Genomic DNA, 14843 nt, shown 5'->3' with positions numbered 1-14843 from the left:
AAGTTTTGGTGACGGTTTGTTGCTGGAAGTTTGCACTTTGATATGGCCCAAGGGCTAATCAATAAAGTTGTAGTTGTTGATGTATGGTTAAGATGATTTATAGAATATTCAATGGCTATTTTTGAACTATAGTATAGAATCTAGAATTTTAAGATGAAAACCAGACCTTAATGGTAAAACATAAGAATGTTTTGTAATGACCAATATAAGTTTTGTAGACAAAAGAAATATTCTTTATTGAAATAGGGAATTGTGGGTTACCCAAAATTATGCTTTCTTCTATATACTATAGGCTATTCTAGAATATCCTATTGCAATTAGATAAAATTTAAAAACAGGATATTGATATGTATCAGTGAAAATACTGTATATCTTGAATTTTATTGATTGACTGGGCTATAACTAGAAATATACTAACTTGTTTATTTTGACTATGTAATCACTAAGGGAATTAGAGAGGGTATCTCTGTTGATGTAACCTGAACTATTTACAACTGGTTATTTTTTATTTTAACTACCCAACCATCATATTGTTTCACAAATGCATCTATATGTAAATATTAAAAAATCAATAAAACTTGTATATATATAAAAAATACAGGGTCTATTTGCACACTAAGATAAATTCTATGAATTCTCCATTCTCAACATTTAAGAATAAAATAAAGCAAATTTCTTGAGAAAAAGTTTATTGTAATGCTCACTGGATTTATTGTGAATAGAGATGTAATATAATTTGATTCCTAGAGTCTCTTTCTCATGACTACATAACTGTACATTCTTCCAATTCTTGTGTCATCATAAAAGCATGCCAATGTAATTTGAAATGCCTTGATGGATAAACCCTATTTTCCTCAAGAATGGGGCAGAAGCCTGGGTTATCCCTAACAAAATTAGATGAATCCATCAAACATATCCCTTAATTTGTCCCATATTAAATGTCCAAAGACAGCACCAGTCTTCTGCACTGCTCCTGAGGCAGAATACAACGTTAACATGCCCAGAAGAAAGAACCCCAAGTCAATGGGAAAGGGAAGCAGACTTTATGAAATAGGAAATCCTAGACTTTATTCACTATGATTATGAATAGTCTAGTCAACTATTGTGAGCACATTAAAGAGACATTATCTTCAACATTGTCATCAACAAAGGTAACACAATGAACCTAACCTTTAATTACAACAGCCTTTTTGAGAGAACTAGATAAACATTAGCAGTTAATTTGTGTTAATTGAGAGGGCAATGTGCCTATTCTATATTTTTTTCTGCCTGAAATTATTTGAATAAAACTATTGCACAATTCAGAAATTATTTTGTATAGCATGCCTGATGATCAACAATGAAATCCAATGTATTGTGACAAAATTCTATTCATTCCAGTTTTCTATAACCTTCATTGTATTATTGTTCAGTATCATTAAACAAATAGCATGCTAAAAAAACACTTCAGATTGCAAAAAAAATTGAAAGAAAAAAAATTACTTAAAATATAGGTCACCACCATTCATAACTATTAAACACAACCCAGCAGAAAACCTAAAGCAAAATCTAATTATGCTAATCTTATATTGCTTTATTTGATTAAGAGAAAGAAAGAAGTTATGAGCACTTTTCTGGCCTTACACTATTTACAGAGAAATGTAAATGTGAGGGAGGAAAAAATGGGTTTTAACTGATATATAATAATAGCAATAGAATCTTCAAATCGTATTTTGTGAGACTGAAGTTGGAATATTCAAGAGAAACTACATTTTATTTCACTTTCAGAAAAGTTAGTGCTTGTACAACTATTGAGTGTATGTAAAAATCTAAGAAATATTGTCTCTTCCATCTTAGAAGACAGAGTTGTATGAGTGTGACAAAGGGGAATAATGTGCAGAGAAGTCTATTGTATTGTTATAGTTAAGATCCATGCCCTCTCCTCATTGGCAATTTAGCACACTTTGGCAACCCTTTTAATCACACATTATCTTCATTTCATCCCAATCTTATGTTGTCACTAAAGCCACATCTATTGCATGGTACAAATATGCCTAATCATATCTTTTTTTCCCTGCTACATTGCCAGTACATTGTCTTCATCACATCTCTACACATGAATGAGATGGTATTACATTTGTCCTTAATTGCATAAATGTCAGAATACTATTCATTTTCTGCCAGATTTCAACCCTGCCCAAGGACATCTTTACAATATATAAAATCTTGCTATTCTTGGGAAGAAGTCAAGTGATGATAGCTAGTACCCTAACACTGTAGTGTGGAAAGGCCCTAAATGTACCAGTGTTAAACCAGTATTGTCCCCTTTAAACCAAGATTTTCCCACCATGGGCCTTTCCCTACCAGTGATGTTTTCTACCTGCCTTTGAACTGACAGTAACCAACATCAGAATGAAATTTGTACTTCCACTACTGATTCTGCCTTTATTGCCCGTGTTTCCAATTATTATTTGACTCCTCCCCAGAAAATGAGTGACAGAAGTGACCAATTTTATACTTCTTGAGTGTGGGAGGGAATATCACGTTAGCATTCATACACATAATAATCACTTAAGACTGTTTCACTAATGAGCTGGGGTTGAGATGAAAGCAGTATTGTAAAATAGGCATGATGATGCTACTGGAGATAAGCTCATAGCTTCCAGGTATGTAAAATTATAATGATGTTATTTTATTTTATTTTTTATTTATTCCCTGACTTTATTATTCTAGAAATAATTCAAAATGCGAAGATATGTACCCAACATATCTTCCTCCTCCTCTATTCCCTATAACAATAACCGTGTGATGTGGATTGAGCTGAGAGAGAGTGACTGGCCCAAGGTCACCCAGATGGCTTTCATGCCTAAGGCGGAACTTGAACTCAGTCTCCTGCTTCCTAGCCTGGTGCCTTAATCACTAGACCAAACAGGCATTTGACTTCTTCATTGTCCCCTTGTTGCCTGACTTCGTTTCATCTCCACCACCAGCCCCTTTACCTATTTTTGAAACCAATACCTCTCTAGATTGTTAATATGGTAGAGTAAAGAGGAGCAGAATTCTACTATTATATTTAGGGAAGAACAAGAAGGGGCACACTTGCACAATTCCACCTTAATAGTATTCTGAAATCACGAGGTTTCCATTTTTCGTTTGTTTGGGGAAAATATTCTCATTATATCAGTGCTTTTCTACAATGAAATTGCATGTGGAGATTGCTGGAGGTAGCAGCCCTGTTTTACTCAGAAAATATTTTCTGCAGCCCTGCAGAATATTTAAATGGATTTTTGTTATTTGCCAGTTTTCTGTATTTGAAAGTTTCAATAATTGATGCTCCGAAGTAAAAGATGTAGTTAAAATGCTGAACAAGACCTCAGCTAGTTACATAATCATGGTGGCATCCAACATTTCAGGAAATATTTCTTCTCCAGGATCTTCGCATGCCGTTCTTTTATTCACATTTTTAAACTTGAGAGATTCCCAAATGGAAAGTAAGAAGAGGAGTAGACAAATGAACCTGGAGAAGACACACGTAATTCCATCTGACTGCATCCTTAATATTCTGATATTCCCCCATCCCTGGACTGATGACATGCTGACAATAGATTTCTGGGTGCAATTCAAGGTCCTTGTCACCACTAATAAAACTTTTCATGGCGTAGGAACAGTTTTGTTTCCAAGTGTTTTTTCTTGTCCCATAAGATCTGGCAGGGTGGACATATTTCAGATCCTTTCTGGTGAAAAGGAAACCTTTCTCAATGATAGCATCTATCCTTTGCAAAATTGTTCCCTCCAAAGATCAGATGTCTTTAACTTTGCTGGCTTTCCATAAGATCCTGAAATTCTTCATCTTCTCTTAGGCATTGGAACAGAAAGTGAGATGAACCAATCAGAATGGATCTGAATTTTGCCCACCCTTCCAGATCTTCTAGAGTAGAAGAGAAAAGCATGGGAAAGAGCATAGTGGATAAACTGAATTACAGCACCAATTCACAATTGCAATATTGGAAAACCTGAAGGGCCTGGTTGGGGACCAAATCATCCTGGAGGAGGTCTGTATATGTGATCACTAAGATATGGCAGTTAATTTGTTCCTACAATTTATCAAATTCTATTAAATTTCTAGCAAATGTCCATTTTTAAATGAAATTTACAGGTTCAATTTCTCAGTCAACTAGTCAGTTTCAAAAGCTGGTTTCATAGAATCAGAGGGTTGGAAGGGACCTTGAAGATCTTTTAGTCCAACTCTCTGCCCAAGGCAAGAGACTTTATTCCATCCCAGAAAAATTGCTGTCCAATATTTTTTGAAGACCTCCAGCAATGGAGCATCCACAACTCTGGGACATAAGCTGTTCCATTTATTAATTATTCTTATTGTCAGGAAATTTCTCCTTAGTTCCAGATTGGATCTCTCTTTAATAAGCTTTCACCTATTGCATTCTACTCTCAGATGTAATGGAGAATAAGTCAACCCCCTCTTCTCTGTGACAGCCCGTCAAGTACTGATAGATAGTTAACCCTAATCCTTAACTGTTCTTCATACAGTTTAGCCTCCAGACCCCTTGTTATCTTTGTTGCTATTCTCTGCACTCTTTGTAAGGTCTTAGCATCTTTTCTGTATTATGGTGACTAGAACTGGACACAATTGGACCAAGTGTGGCCTCACTAGAGCAGTATGGAGCAAAACTATCACTTCTCATGATCTTGATTCTATCCCTCTATTGTGCAGCCTAGGACTGCATTGGCTTTTGGGGGGCACCTATAGTACACTGCGGACATGCCTAAGTGGTGGTCCACTAGGACACCTAAATTCCTCTCACAGTTACTGCTGTTGAGCCTCCTACTGCCTATATTTGTGCATTTGGTTTTTCCTGCCTAACTGCAGGAAATTCACAAATTCTGAGAAAATTGCCAGCTTGATGTTTTTCACTTGTATATGCAAGTGTGCACCTTTGTATATGATTATTTTTAATTTCAATAGAAATGTACTGTATGAAAAAAATCCATATATGAATTGAGGCCTCATACAGTTTTCCTCATCTCCATTATTTGCACGATAAAATAAAACGGTGTTATTTTTTCCTTTTATGTTTGATGACTAAAAAATGGTTAGTTCAAACTACTATTTTAACAGACACCTTCATCATTTGTCTCCAAGAGTCTGAGCACAAAGCATCCCTTTATATTACTACAGAGGAGGGGGGGGGGAAATCTCTCCAATGCTTGTCCCAAAGATGCTTTTTCATGAGACCTCTGGACTTTCTTGTTTTTCTTTGAAGATGTTTCGCTTCTCATCCAAGAAGCTCCTCCAGCTCTGTCTGGATGGTGGGGAATGAAAGGAGTTATATTCCTTGCAGACAGCCGGTCATTTGCATTCTTTTAGAGAGTTGTTGAGGCCATTTGGAGGTTTATCTGTGTCATCACGGTCACTTGAGTAGTGCAAAGTAGTGCAAAGCCTTCTTGGAACTATTGAAAGGATTGTGTTGTAGACTGGAGATAGATGAAGTCATATCCCTCACCATCTGTTGAAAGAGAGCTGTTCAATTTTGACATAGATGGACTTTTTGACCTCTTTTTCAAACCAGTGGTCCTTTCTGTCCAAAATATGGACTTTGCTATCTTCGAAAGAGTGGCCTTTGCCTTTTAAATGCAGATGGGGTGCTGAATCTTGTCCTGAGGGGTTTGTTCTCCTGTGTTGTGCCATACATTTATTATCTAGTGCTTCCATTTTGTTAAGTAATAACAAAGGTGGAGAGGAGAATATATAAAGGAGAGTACTTTCCCATTTTTATCTTTCTCCAGGACAATGCCTTCCCACTATGTTTCCGGTATACTATTTTCCTAATTTTAAAAATGCTATTATTCCAATATACTACTGCAAATAAGAGTTAATTATCAAGTGGCTCCCCATAACATTTCACAATGAAGGTGCTAGCTGTTGCACAATAAAAAGTTCATCTGAAAATAACATGAGCTATGGATCTCAGAACCTATTTCAATGAGTATTTTTATTATCAGTATTTTCTAGATGGATAATTTTTGGCCTTTGGGCCAGTCTCTCTCTTTCAGTCCTAGGAAGAAGGTAATGGCAAACCACTTCCAAAAAACTTGCTAAGAAAACTGTAGGGACTTGTCCAAGCAGTCACCAGAATTCAAGACTGACTTGAGGGCACCAAAGCCCCTCCCTCTTATAGTTAATATGTATTCCACTGCAAAATTTCTGATTTTAGTTTTTTTTTACCATTTCCATAGTCGGCCTTGGCAATAAAGCTTAACAAAGAAGTTCAAAGTTTAGTATGATCCCCTTTAAGTTTAGAAAGCTGAAACACTTTGCTTAAGGTCATTAAAATTAGGAACACTCTGTCCAAATAAAAATATGATCCAGCTAGGTCATATGAAACCTTTTGTAAGATGCTCCAAGAGACAATCAATTCAAATGAGTCCACCACTGTATATGTCACATTCCTACAGCATGAGTTGAAAAATCTTTTTCCTGTTGATGAAGTAACCAGATAAGATGTAGATGTCCTATGGAAAACTAGCAGTCATGGCTGCCTCCCAATGAACAACAAAAAATGGAATATGAATGTGTTGCTCTACCAGTCCACTGTACAGAAAATATAGTAACTTGCCATAAGGAATTAAATCAGCCTTTATAACTAACATTATATCTCTTAGGCATAATGATTTTGTATATTTTACTACTCCATTATTTTTTCATCTGTTAATTGAGGCATTTAATTGGAGGATTCAGAGAGCTACAGATAGGCAATTATTTTGTTCTATTCTCCTTAGCAGATTTTCCTTGATAAGGGGAGAAAAACTAAAAAGGAACATCCAAAAAGCTCCAAATGAATGACATTGATATTTGGATACAAACACCTGTGCCTGTACAAAGGTCTTATTAATATGAGATACTACTACAATTTTCAGTCCCCACACTGTCATCTCTAATAATTGGAAATGTCAAGAACAAGGAATAAAGAATATCATTGTGGATCAAGTTTCCGCAGAATCCCTCACTGTCACTATACACAAAAGAAAAGGGGAAAAATACTCATTGATTCTATATATTTGTTGCTGAAGAAAAAATAAGAAATGAAACAAAACTCATGTCACTTTCAGTTGTTTCCATTTCATCTGGATTCCTGGAGGAACTCATACAAGTTTAGCTCTTAAAGGACCTAAAACTCAGTAGCCAGAAAGAAGATTAAGGGAAAAATTACTCCCAATGGGATAATGTTATTTAAACCACAAAACAAAAAGCACCTCTAGCTTCTCAGTAGTTTCAACTATACAGTGCAGCTGAACTTATGACTCCATGACAAACAACCTGCACCAGTTCTGTGCCATTGTGGAGCATTCATCACCTCCTTCTCTCCTTCCATTGGCCAAACATTTTGTGAAGCTATCCAATGGGGCAAATGGGAGGTTTAAATGGCAATTAGCTGGTATGCTGCTCCTTCCTTGTTCTTCCTTTGCCAAATTTATTCTTAGTAACAAAAGAGAAAAAAGTGAGCTGAAAAAGGCAAATGGTCAACCCCCTACTCAGCACTATGCTGATAAAGCAACCACTCAGAGCACCCAGCAAGTGATGAAGGATTGATAGTAAGGCCCCACAGATGCTTTGCTAAAGACATGGGGGGGAGAGAGAGAGAGAGAGAGAGAGAGAGAGAGAGAGAGAGAGAGAGACAGAGACAGAGAGAGAGAGAGAGAGAGAGAGAGAGAGAGAGAGAGAGAGAGAGAGAGAGAGAGAGAGAGAGAGAGAGAGAGAGAGAGAGAGAGAGAGAGAGAGAGAGAGAGAGAGAGAGAGAGAGAGAGAGAGGTCCAGGAGCCAAAACAGAACAAGACAGGAATTCCTTCTATTGGGAAATGCCCAGTCCAGCTTTGGAGGAGCAGCACCAAGATTATGGGAACATAATAGTTAGGAATTATTTTTTCATTGCCACAATCAAGATTATGGGAACATAATAGTTAGGAATTATTTTTTCATTGCCACAGAAATCTAATGTGGAAGTGACCATAAGCAGCAAGACTTTCTGTTTTTAAATAGAAGTATCATCTCTTGAAGTTTCTAGTTATTTACACTTCTGAGGGGAAACGATACATATTTTATGCATACAGAAGACAAGAACTCCAAGGTACAATTTAAGAAATGGGCAACTACAGGGTATAGTTTGTAGTTTTACAGTCCAAACCCCAAAACATGCTCAGTGGAGGACAGACCATTTTAAGGAGAAAGTAATAGAACATACCACAGATGGGGGTAAAATTTCTGTTTGACCAATAGCTGTAAAGTAAATAATTATGCAAAACTTTGCATTTTGCTTTCTTGCTCCCTTTTTGAGGGTTCAAACAAAGCCCAGAGACAAACTGTGACAATTTAAGGTGTGTCACCAATATATTATTGCAATTTCTGAGAATTTTGCTACATACTGGTCTTATCATGAAAGGTGTTCACAACCCAGATATCTTTTGATTTTGTTTTTATGTTGCCTTACTGGCAAAGGGATGGCCACAATATCGCTCCTTCTCAGGTGATAAAAAAGGACCAAATCACAGAGATAGATCACAGATGCCGCATATTCTCTCATTCTGGTATTTGCTCTGGGTATTATTGCTGATAAAGAGAGACATTGAAGAAGCGACTTCTTCTACAGTATATGCATTGTGATTTCTCATGCTGCCTTAGCAATATAGGAAAAAGTTGCTCTATTGCAGGGGTCTTCAAACTCAGCCCTTTTATGACTCATGGACTTCAACTCCCAGAATTCCTCAGCCAGTGTGCCTGGCTGAGGAATTCTGGGAGTTGAAGTCCATGAGTCATAAAAGGGCCGAGTTTGAAGACCCCTGCTCTATTGTGATTCTTCTGCTGCCAGAACCCAACCTTTAAAGGTGAATAATTGTGTGAATGGAGCTTTTGGGTAGCTATGCACTGACACAGATATTGTCAATAGGTTTTTCTCTCACACAAGAGAAATAGTGAACCATAAGCTGTCTTTCTTTGTGGATAGTAACCATCTCATAACTTTAGATTCTGTGAATAATTGCACAAATTCTCTAACCATATAAGACTCTAGTATCACGTCTTACCAAATCTAGAAGGCGTTATGCTCAAATGAGACCCAACTATGAGTTTTAGCTAGAGTACAAGATTCCAAGATGTTTACAAGACAATATTGTGGGGTAGTTCTATATACTTGCTTATTCTGAAAACCCAAGTTGCTATATAGACAAACACAGACTAACTTCGTCAGCTAGTAATATGACCTTGAATCTGCACTATTTCTATAAAGTAGCCATTGTTTCCCATTAACAGTCTGTAAAAAATATTTCTCTCTCAATTGTAATTAGCTTCTTCTTCTAGAATATTTCTGGCAGTAGTAGCATTCCATTTTATTAGATTAGCTGCATTAATATTGGAACAATTTCATCTCTAGAATATTAATCAGGTTGGGTTTTTTTGCTCAGAAATGAATATTGAACCAAGACTGATAAACTGCAAAGAACATGGAACTTGAAGTTGTTTCAGCTTGGCTTACTAAATGTTTTCTTGTTTAGTTCCCGATGGGAAGGAGAATAACTGAATCCAATATATGGATGAAAGAAACTTTTTGCTTAAAATAAGTGAAACAGTACAGTTTGAGAAGCAGTTTTACTCTTAAAAGTATTGTTAAGATTTAGAAATTAATTGCCAAAGATTATATAAGTCTGCATTAATATTTCTCTCAAATGCCCATTTGAAGAGCTGTATCCTGCTCCAATTTAGGTTCCAAATTATTCCATGCCTATAAAGAGCCAATAGAGAAGAGATAGATGAACAATTACATAAACCTGTAGTTACACATACCTCAAGCACCATCTCAGTCATTTGAAACCGTCTTTGAGAGCTTTTGTCGGAAGTCACTGGTTCATGGAGCAGCACACCAAACATGTCGTACTTCTTTAAGGCCTGCTTGTAGTTTTTCTCACTCAAGTCAACCACACGATCTTTCCCATCATAGGTAGGGAAGTCCAGTCCTTCTTCAGCCCTGTAGCAGGCAAGCACATAAAAAACTGCCAGGAACCAGCAAGCTGCCTTCATACTGCTGTGCTTCTGTGGGTTTATCTGGGAGAAGAAAAGGAAATTTTAGGGGAAAAGCCTGGAGAAATTCAGCAATCTTTGTGCACCGGTTTGATTCCCCACTTTTTTCCAGTAAATTGATCTAGATGGATTCAGGTCACCAGGAAGCATCTGCAGCAAGCAAGTAACCTTTGTTTGAAGAGGCAGAAATGCAGAAAAATAGGACAAGCTGAGAGACCAAACCCTGGATACCTTACATAGCTCAGGCCAGCTTCCCCGTCATTCAGAACTCCATTTTTAGGAAGCAGTTGTTTAAAGCTATTAATAGATCCTGCAATGAATAAAAAGGAAAGATATGACACGATTGAGTGACTGCTGGCACTCTGCCTCTGAGTGAGAGAAAGGGAAAACAAAGGGTGGGGAAGAAGTCATGGAGATTCTGCATTCTTCCTTATGCAGAAAACTGGCAATCATCAATCATAATGCACAAGTTCATGGCAATTTCCCTTGCAATTATTTTTTGTATTATTTGTTTTACTAAAAACAATTAGAGTGCTTTAAATGAGATGCTTTTGTTACTCATTTTATGAAAGAAAATCTCCATAAAATGCTTCTAGGATTTGCTTTTTCATGAGGATTTGAGGGGGATCCCATTTGGTTCAGATGTACCGCCCTGAGTCCTCTAGGAGAAGGGCGGTATATAAATCAAATAAATAAATAAATAAATAAATAATTGTAAGTGATTTCCAGACTGTGAAACTTGCCCTATGGTTTTACAGTTAGCTTGCAATTTAAGAAAATATATGTAACCAAATGTTCTGCATTTATCTTGTGTGAGCTATTGTTCAGATTGAAATTTAGTCATTCCTATTTTGATTTATCAGATGGTTTTTTAAAAAAACTGGAGGTAACTTAGGAGATAGTCAGGTTGCTGTCAATTCCTTATAAATCAAAAGGGGATTTAAATGTAGCATAAGCAGAGGAAGATGAACTCTTGTATCCTTTCTTATGGTGAGCCATTATTTTTAGCTCCTGTTCTCCTGGAAAGGAAAACTGATCTTTCCTCATGTCATCTATTCAGGCTGAACTTTGTGTTACTGCCTACCTCACCAATTGATATTAATGTTATTAATTTAAGAGCAGGCATGCCTTTGCACATAAGAACTGCTGATATTGCTGCTTTCACGAAGAGGTGGACCCTCCAATTGAGAAAGCATTAGGGGTATTTCAAGGAATTATCATCCTTCTTTTTTGAAAACAGAATCGTCTGCTGAATTACTTCTCAAATAGTCTTTATATCAATTTTACATTTGCTTTACATCATTTTTACATTACAGAAGATGTAATGCATTGGGCTTTGTCTTGCTAAGGGAATATCACGTGGGTTAATTGCTGGAAGGTTGCTCAAGCAGGGAAGCTGGCTAATGGCTCCCAGCTCCTCAGACAACCCGTCTCCAGCACCGCCATTGGCTGCTTCTAGGGCGGCAATAGGTTGCTTTAAACCTATTGGCCACCGCCTAGAGGCCAGGGTATAAATTGCTGCATTCGCAGCCCTGTTTCTCAGTTCAGTTCCTGCAACCAAATAAACAATGATCTTTGCTGAACTCACTCGCCTCATCTCGTCATTGAAGCAACAAACCCAGTATCTAACACTGACGACGAAAGTGGGATCCTGCTCCTCCAACTGAGTTGAAGAGTCACTAGGGGAGAGGCTGAACATGCCTGGCAGGAAAAGCAATTCCCCGCCCCTACGGTCGGCCTAGCACAGCCACGCTAGCGACCATGTGCCCAGAGGACCAGTCCCTGGGCAACGGAGGAGCAGGATGTGAAGACAACGAGCCCCAGCCATGAAGACCAGTAGAAATGGCCAAGGTTGGAAAGCTGGAAGAATTTGACATAGCTCACCCAGAACGATGGTCCTCGTATCTATCCAGGGTCGAGAACTATCTTCACACGAATCAAGTTGCTGAGGATGGTCTGAAGGCTGCTATGCTCCTGTGTGTGTGCGGAGCAGCCACATTCGACATCGTGGAGAACATGTTCGCGCCAATCCCATTGGAGTCCGTAACATTCGCGGACTTGAAGAAGAAGCTTGGAGACCACTTTCAACCCAAGCTGTCGGTAATCACTTGGCGCCATGCATTTGAACAGAGAGTTCAGCAACCAGGTGAAACAGCATCCAAATTCATTGCGGCCTTGAGGCAGGCCGCATGCCTGTGCCAGTTCTCCGATGTTGAGGAGAGGCTACGAGACCGGCTTGTCTGCAGTCTCCGGAATCGAGAGTTACAGCAAAAACTCTTTGCCAAAGAGACTCTGTCATTCCCAGACATGCTGAAAGAAATCATGGCGGACGAAGTCGCCGCCAGAGCCATACGAGCCATGCGGCCCACCAAAACAGCACTGCACAAGTTAGCCATCCACCACGGGATGCCGAACACACAGAGGACCCTGAAGACAACAAAGAAATCGACAAGCTACAAAGACACAACGACCAACAGCGTCACAGCGACAGACAACAAGGGGCGACTTACAAGGCAGATCCCTTCCTTAGGTGCCCAGGGTGTGGCGGCTGCCACCAATGTTTGGACTGTAGGTTCCGGACAGCCATGTGGCGGGCCTGCAGAAAGACTGGCCACATCGCGTCAGTCTGCAGAGGTCACCAGAAGGACCGGCCATCAAATCGCCAGTCGGACATTCCGACCAGGAGAGGTACTGGGGCCCTGGGACAGTATAGCGTGGGGTTTTGCTCCAGCTGCAGAAGCATTTGCCGTATGGGAGCTCGCCACCCTATTAAGCCAAAGTTTAGATTTCAGGTGGAGCTGCAAGGGGTCCCTTGCAAGATGGAGCTGGACACGGGCTCAGCCATATCCGTTATTTCACTTGAGACATTTAATTTCGTTTGCAATCACAGTAAGAGATGGGCCAAGCTGAGGCCATCTGACATTATACTAACTGATTTCCAGAATGACAGAGTTGCAGTCAAGGGTGAGGCCACACTAGCCGTTAAATTTAAGGGGTTTTCTGGGCATCTGGACGTTGTCGTAGTAGGGGGTCAGCGAACGAGCCTGATTGCACTCGATTGGTTTGATGCACTAGGCATCCAAGTAATCGGACTCAACCAGATGCAAGTTGCGAGTTGTCTGTATCGATGCTGATGGCGTCCACCCGGCTGAGTCAAAAGTGAAGGCCTTCCAGATGGCACCCAGCCCCAAAATGAAGGGAGAGCTGCAGGCATTCCTAGGCCTCCTAAATTTTTTACCATGCATTCCTTCCTAAAAAGGCCACAGTGGCACAGCCATTACACCAGCTGTTGGACAAAAATGCTGCATGGAAGTGGACTAGTGTCCACGAAAAATGTTTTCAGGAATTGAAGGCTCTTCTGTCGGTCAGTTCCACGATCACTCATTTCAAGGAATAAATGCCAGTATGCCTAGCGTGTGACGTGTCTTCATATGGGGTGGGGACAGTCCTAAGTCACTTAGAGAGCGATGGAAGTCAAGTTCCAATTGCTTTTTATTCAAGGACACTGTCCTCTGCCAAGTGTAATTATGCTCAGATTGACAAGGAGGCACTGGCTATAGTAGCTGGAGTAAAAAAAATTCCATGACTACTTATACAGCAGGGACTTCATGGTCTTTCCAGACCATAAACCTCTATTGGGATTATTCACTACAGACAGACATCCCACATCTTTAAGCTAATTCACAAATCTGGCAAGGATATGGGCCATGCAGATGGCCTGAGCAGGCTGCCTCAAATCAAACCAGATCCGGCCCCAGCAGCCCACATTTTGTCCATTCAGGACTTGCCAGAGTTTCCCCTCCATGCGGGGGACATAGCTGCAGAAACGGCAGCAGAGAAGACTCTAAGCAGAGTGCTATCTTGGGTACACATGGGGTGGCTAGATAAAAGCCCAGCTCCTGAGTTTCAGAGCTATTTCACAAGGAGACATGAGCTCTCAGCTCATAAGGGTTGTATTCTTTGGGGGAACAGGGTCATTGTTTCCACCTCATTAAGGGACAGGGTATTGCAATCGCTTCATGAAGGTCATCCGGGAATTGTTTGCATGAAAGCTTTGGCAAGAAACTATTTATGGTGGCCAGGATTAGATAAAGCCATTGAGGCTCAAGTGCATGGGTGTTATACATGCCAGCAATCTAGGCCTGAAATGCCACATGCTCCCGTTCACAGGTGGGAGGAGACACACACCTCCTGGTCAAGAATTCATATAGACTTTGCTGGGCCCTTTCAGGGACAGCTCTTTTTTATAGTGGTCGACAGCCACTCTAAATAGCTAGAAGTTATACCAATCACAAATATGTCTACTGCTAGGACCATCCATGTGCTTAGGAAACTGTTTGCAATGCACGGGCTACCAGATGTCATAGTGTCCGATAACAGGGTCCAATTTACTGCGACAGAATTTCAGGCCTTCCTGAGGGCAAACCTCATTAGGCATGTGACATCGGCTCCATTTCACCCAGCTACTAATGGTCTAGCAGAATGAATGGTGTGCACCACAAAAGAATCATTGAAGCGTATAGTGACTGGGGACTGGCACCACAGACTGGCTGACTTTTTGCTCTGCCAACATTCCACGCCATGCGTGGGTAAAAGCCCAGCAGAGCTGCGCTGGGGGGAGGTGACTAATCACAAAACTGGACAGGTTGCACCCAGACCGGGTGGCAGCTGAGGCCTCTCGCCCAAAACCCCCGAGGGAGCTGCAAGTGGGCGAGAGGGTGTGGGCTAGGAACTATGGGCATGGGAACTTGTGGGTGCCAGGAAAAATCACCAAAACGCC

At 39.9% G+C, this 14843-nt stretch overlaps 1 protein-coding gene across 1 annotated transcript in view; it reads right to left on the bottom strand.

The window, feature by feature from the left end:
* CASQ2 (calsequestrin 2) overlaps nucleotides 1–10369 on the bottom strand; it is a 63947-nt gene extending 53578 nt beyond the window's left edge. The window contains exons 1-2 of the mRNA XM_081315490.1: nucleotides 10295–10369; nucleotides 9830–10087 (exon numbers count right to left, since the gene is read on the bottom strand). Of these exons, the coding sequence (XP_081171616.1) occupies nucleotides 9830–10063 (234 nt within the window). The 5' untranslated portion in view covers nucleotides 10064–10087; nucleotides 10295–10369. The remainder of the gene's footprint in view (nucleotides 1–9829; nucleotides 10088–10294) is intronic.
* Between the last annotated feature and the right edge of the window lie 4474 nt (nucleotides 10370–14843).

The sequence above is a fragment of the Vipera berus genome (genome assembly GCF_964194415.1).
Source record: "Vipera berus genome assembly, chromosome: 2".
Taxonomy (NCBI): domain Eukaryota; kingdom Metazoa; phylum Chordata; class Lepidosauria; order Squamata; family Viperidae; genus Vipera; species Vipera berus.
Note: the sequence above shows the minus strand (reverse complement) of the source record. Positions and strands in the feature narration are given on the sequence as shown.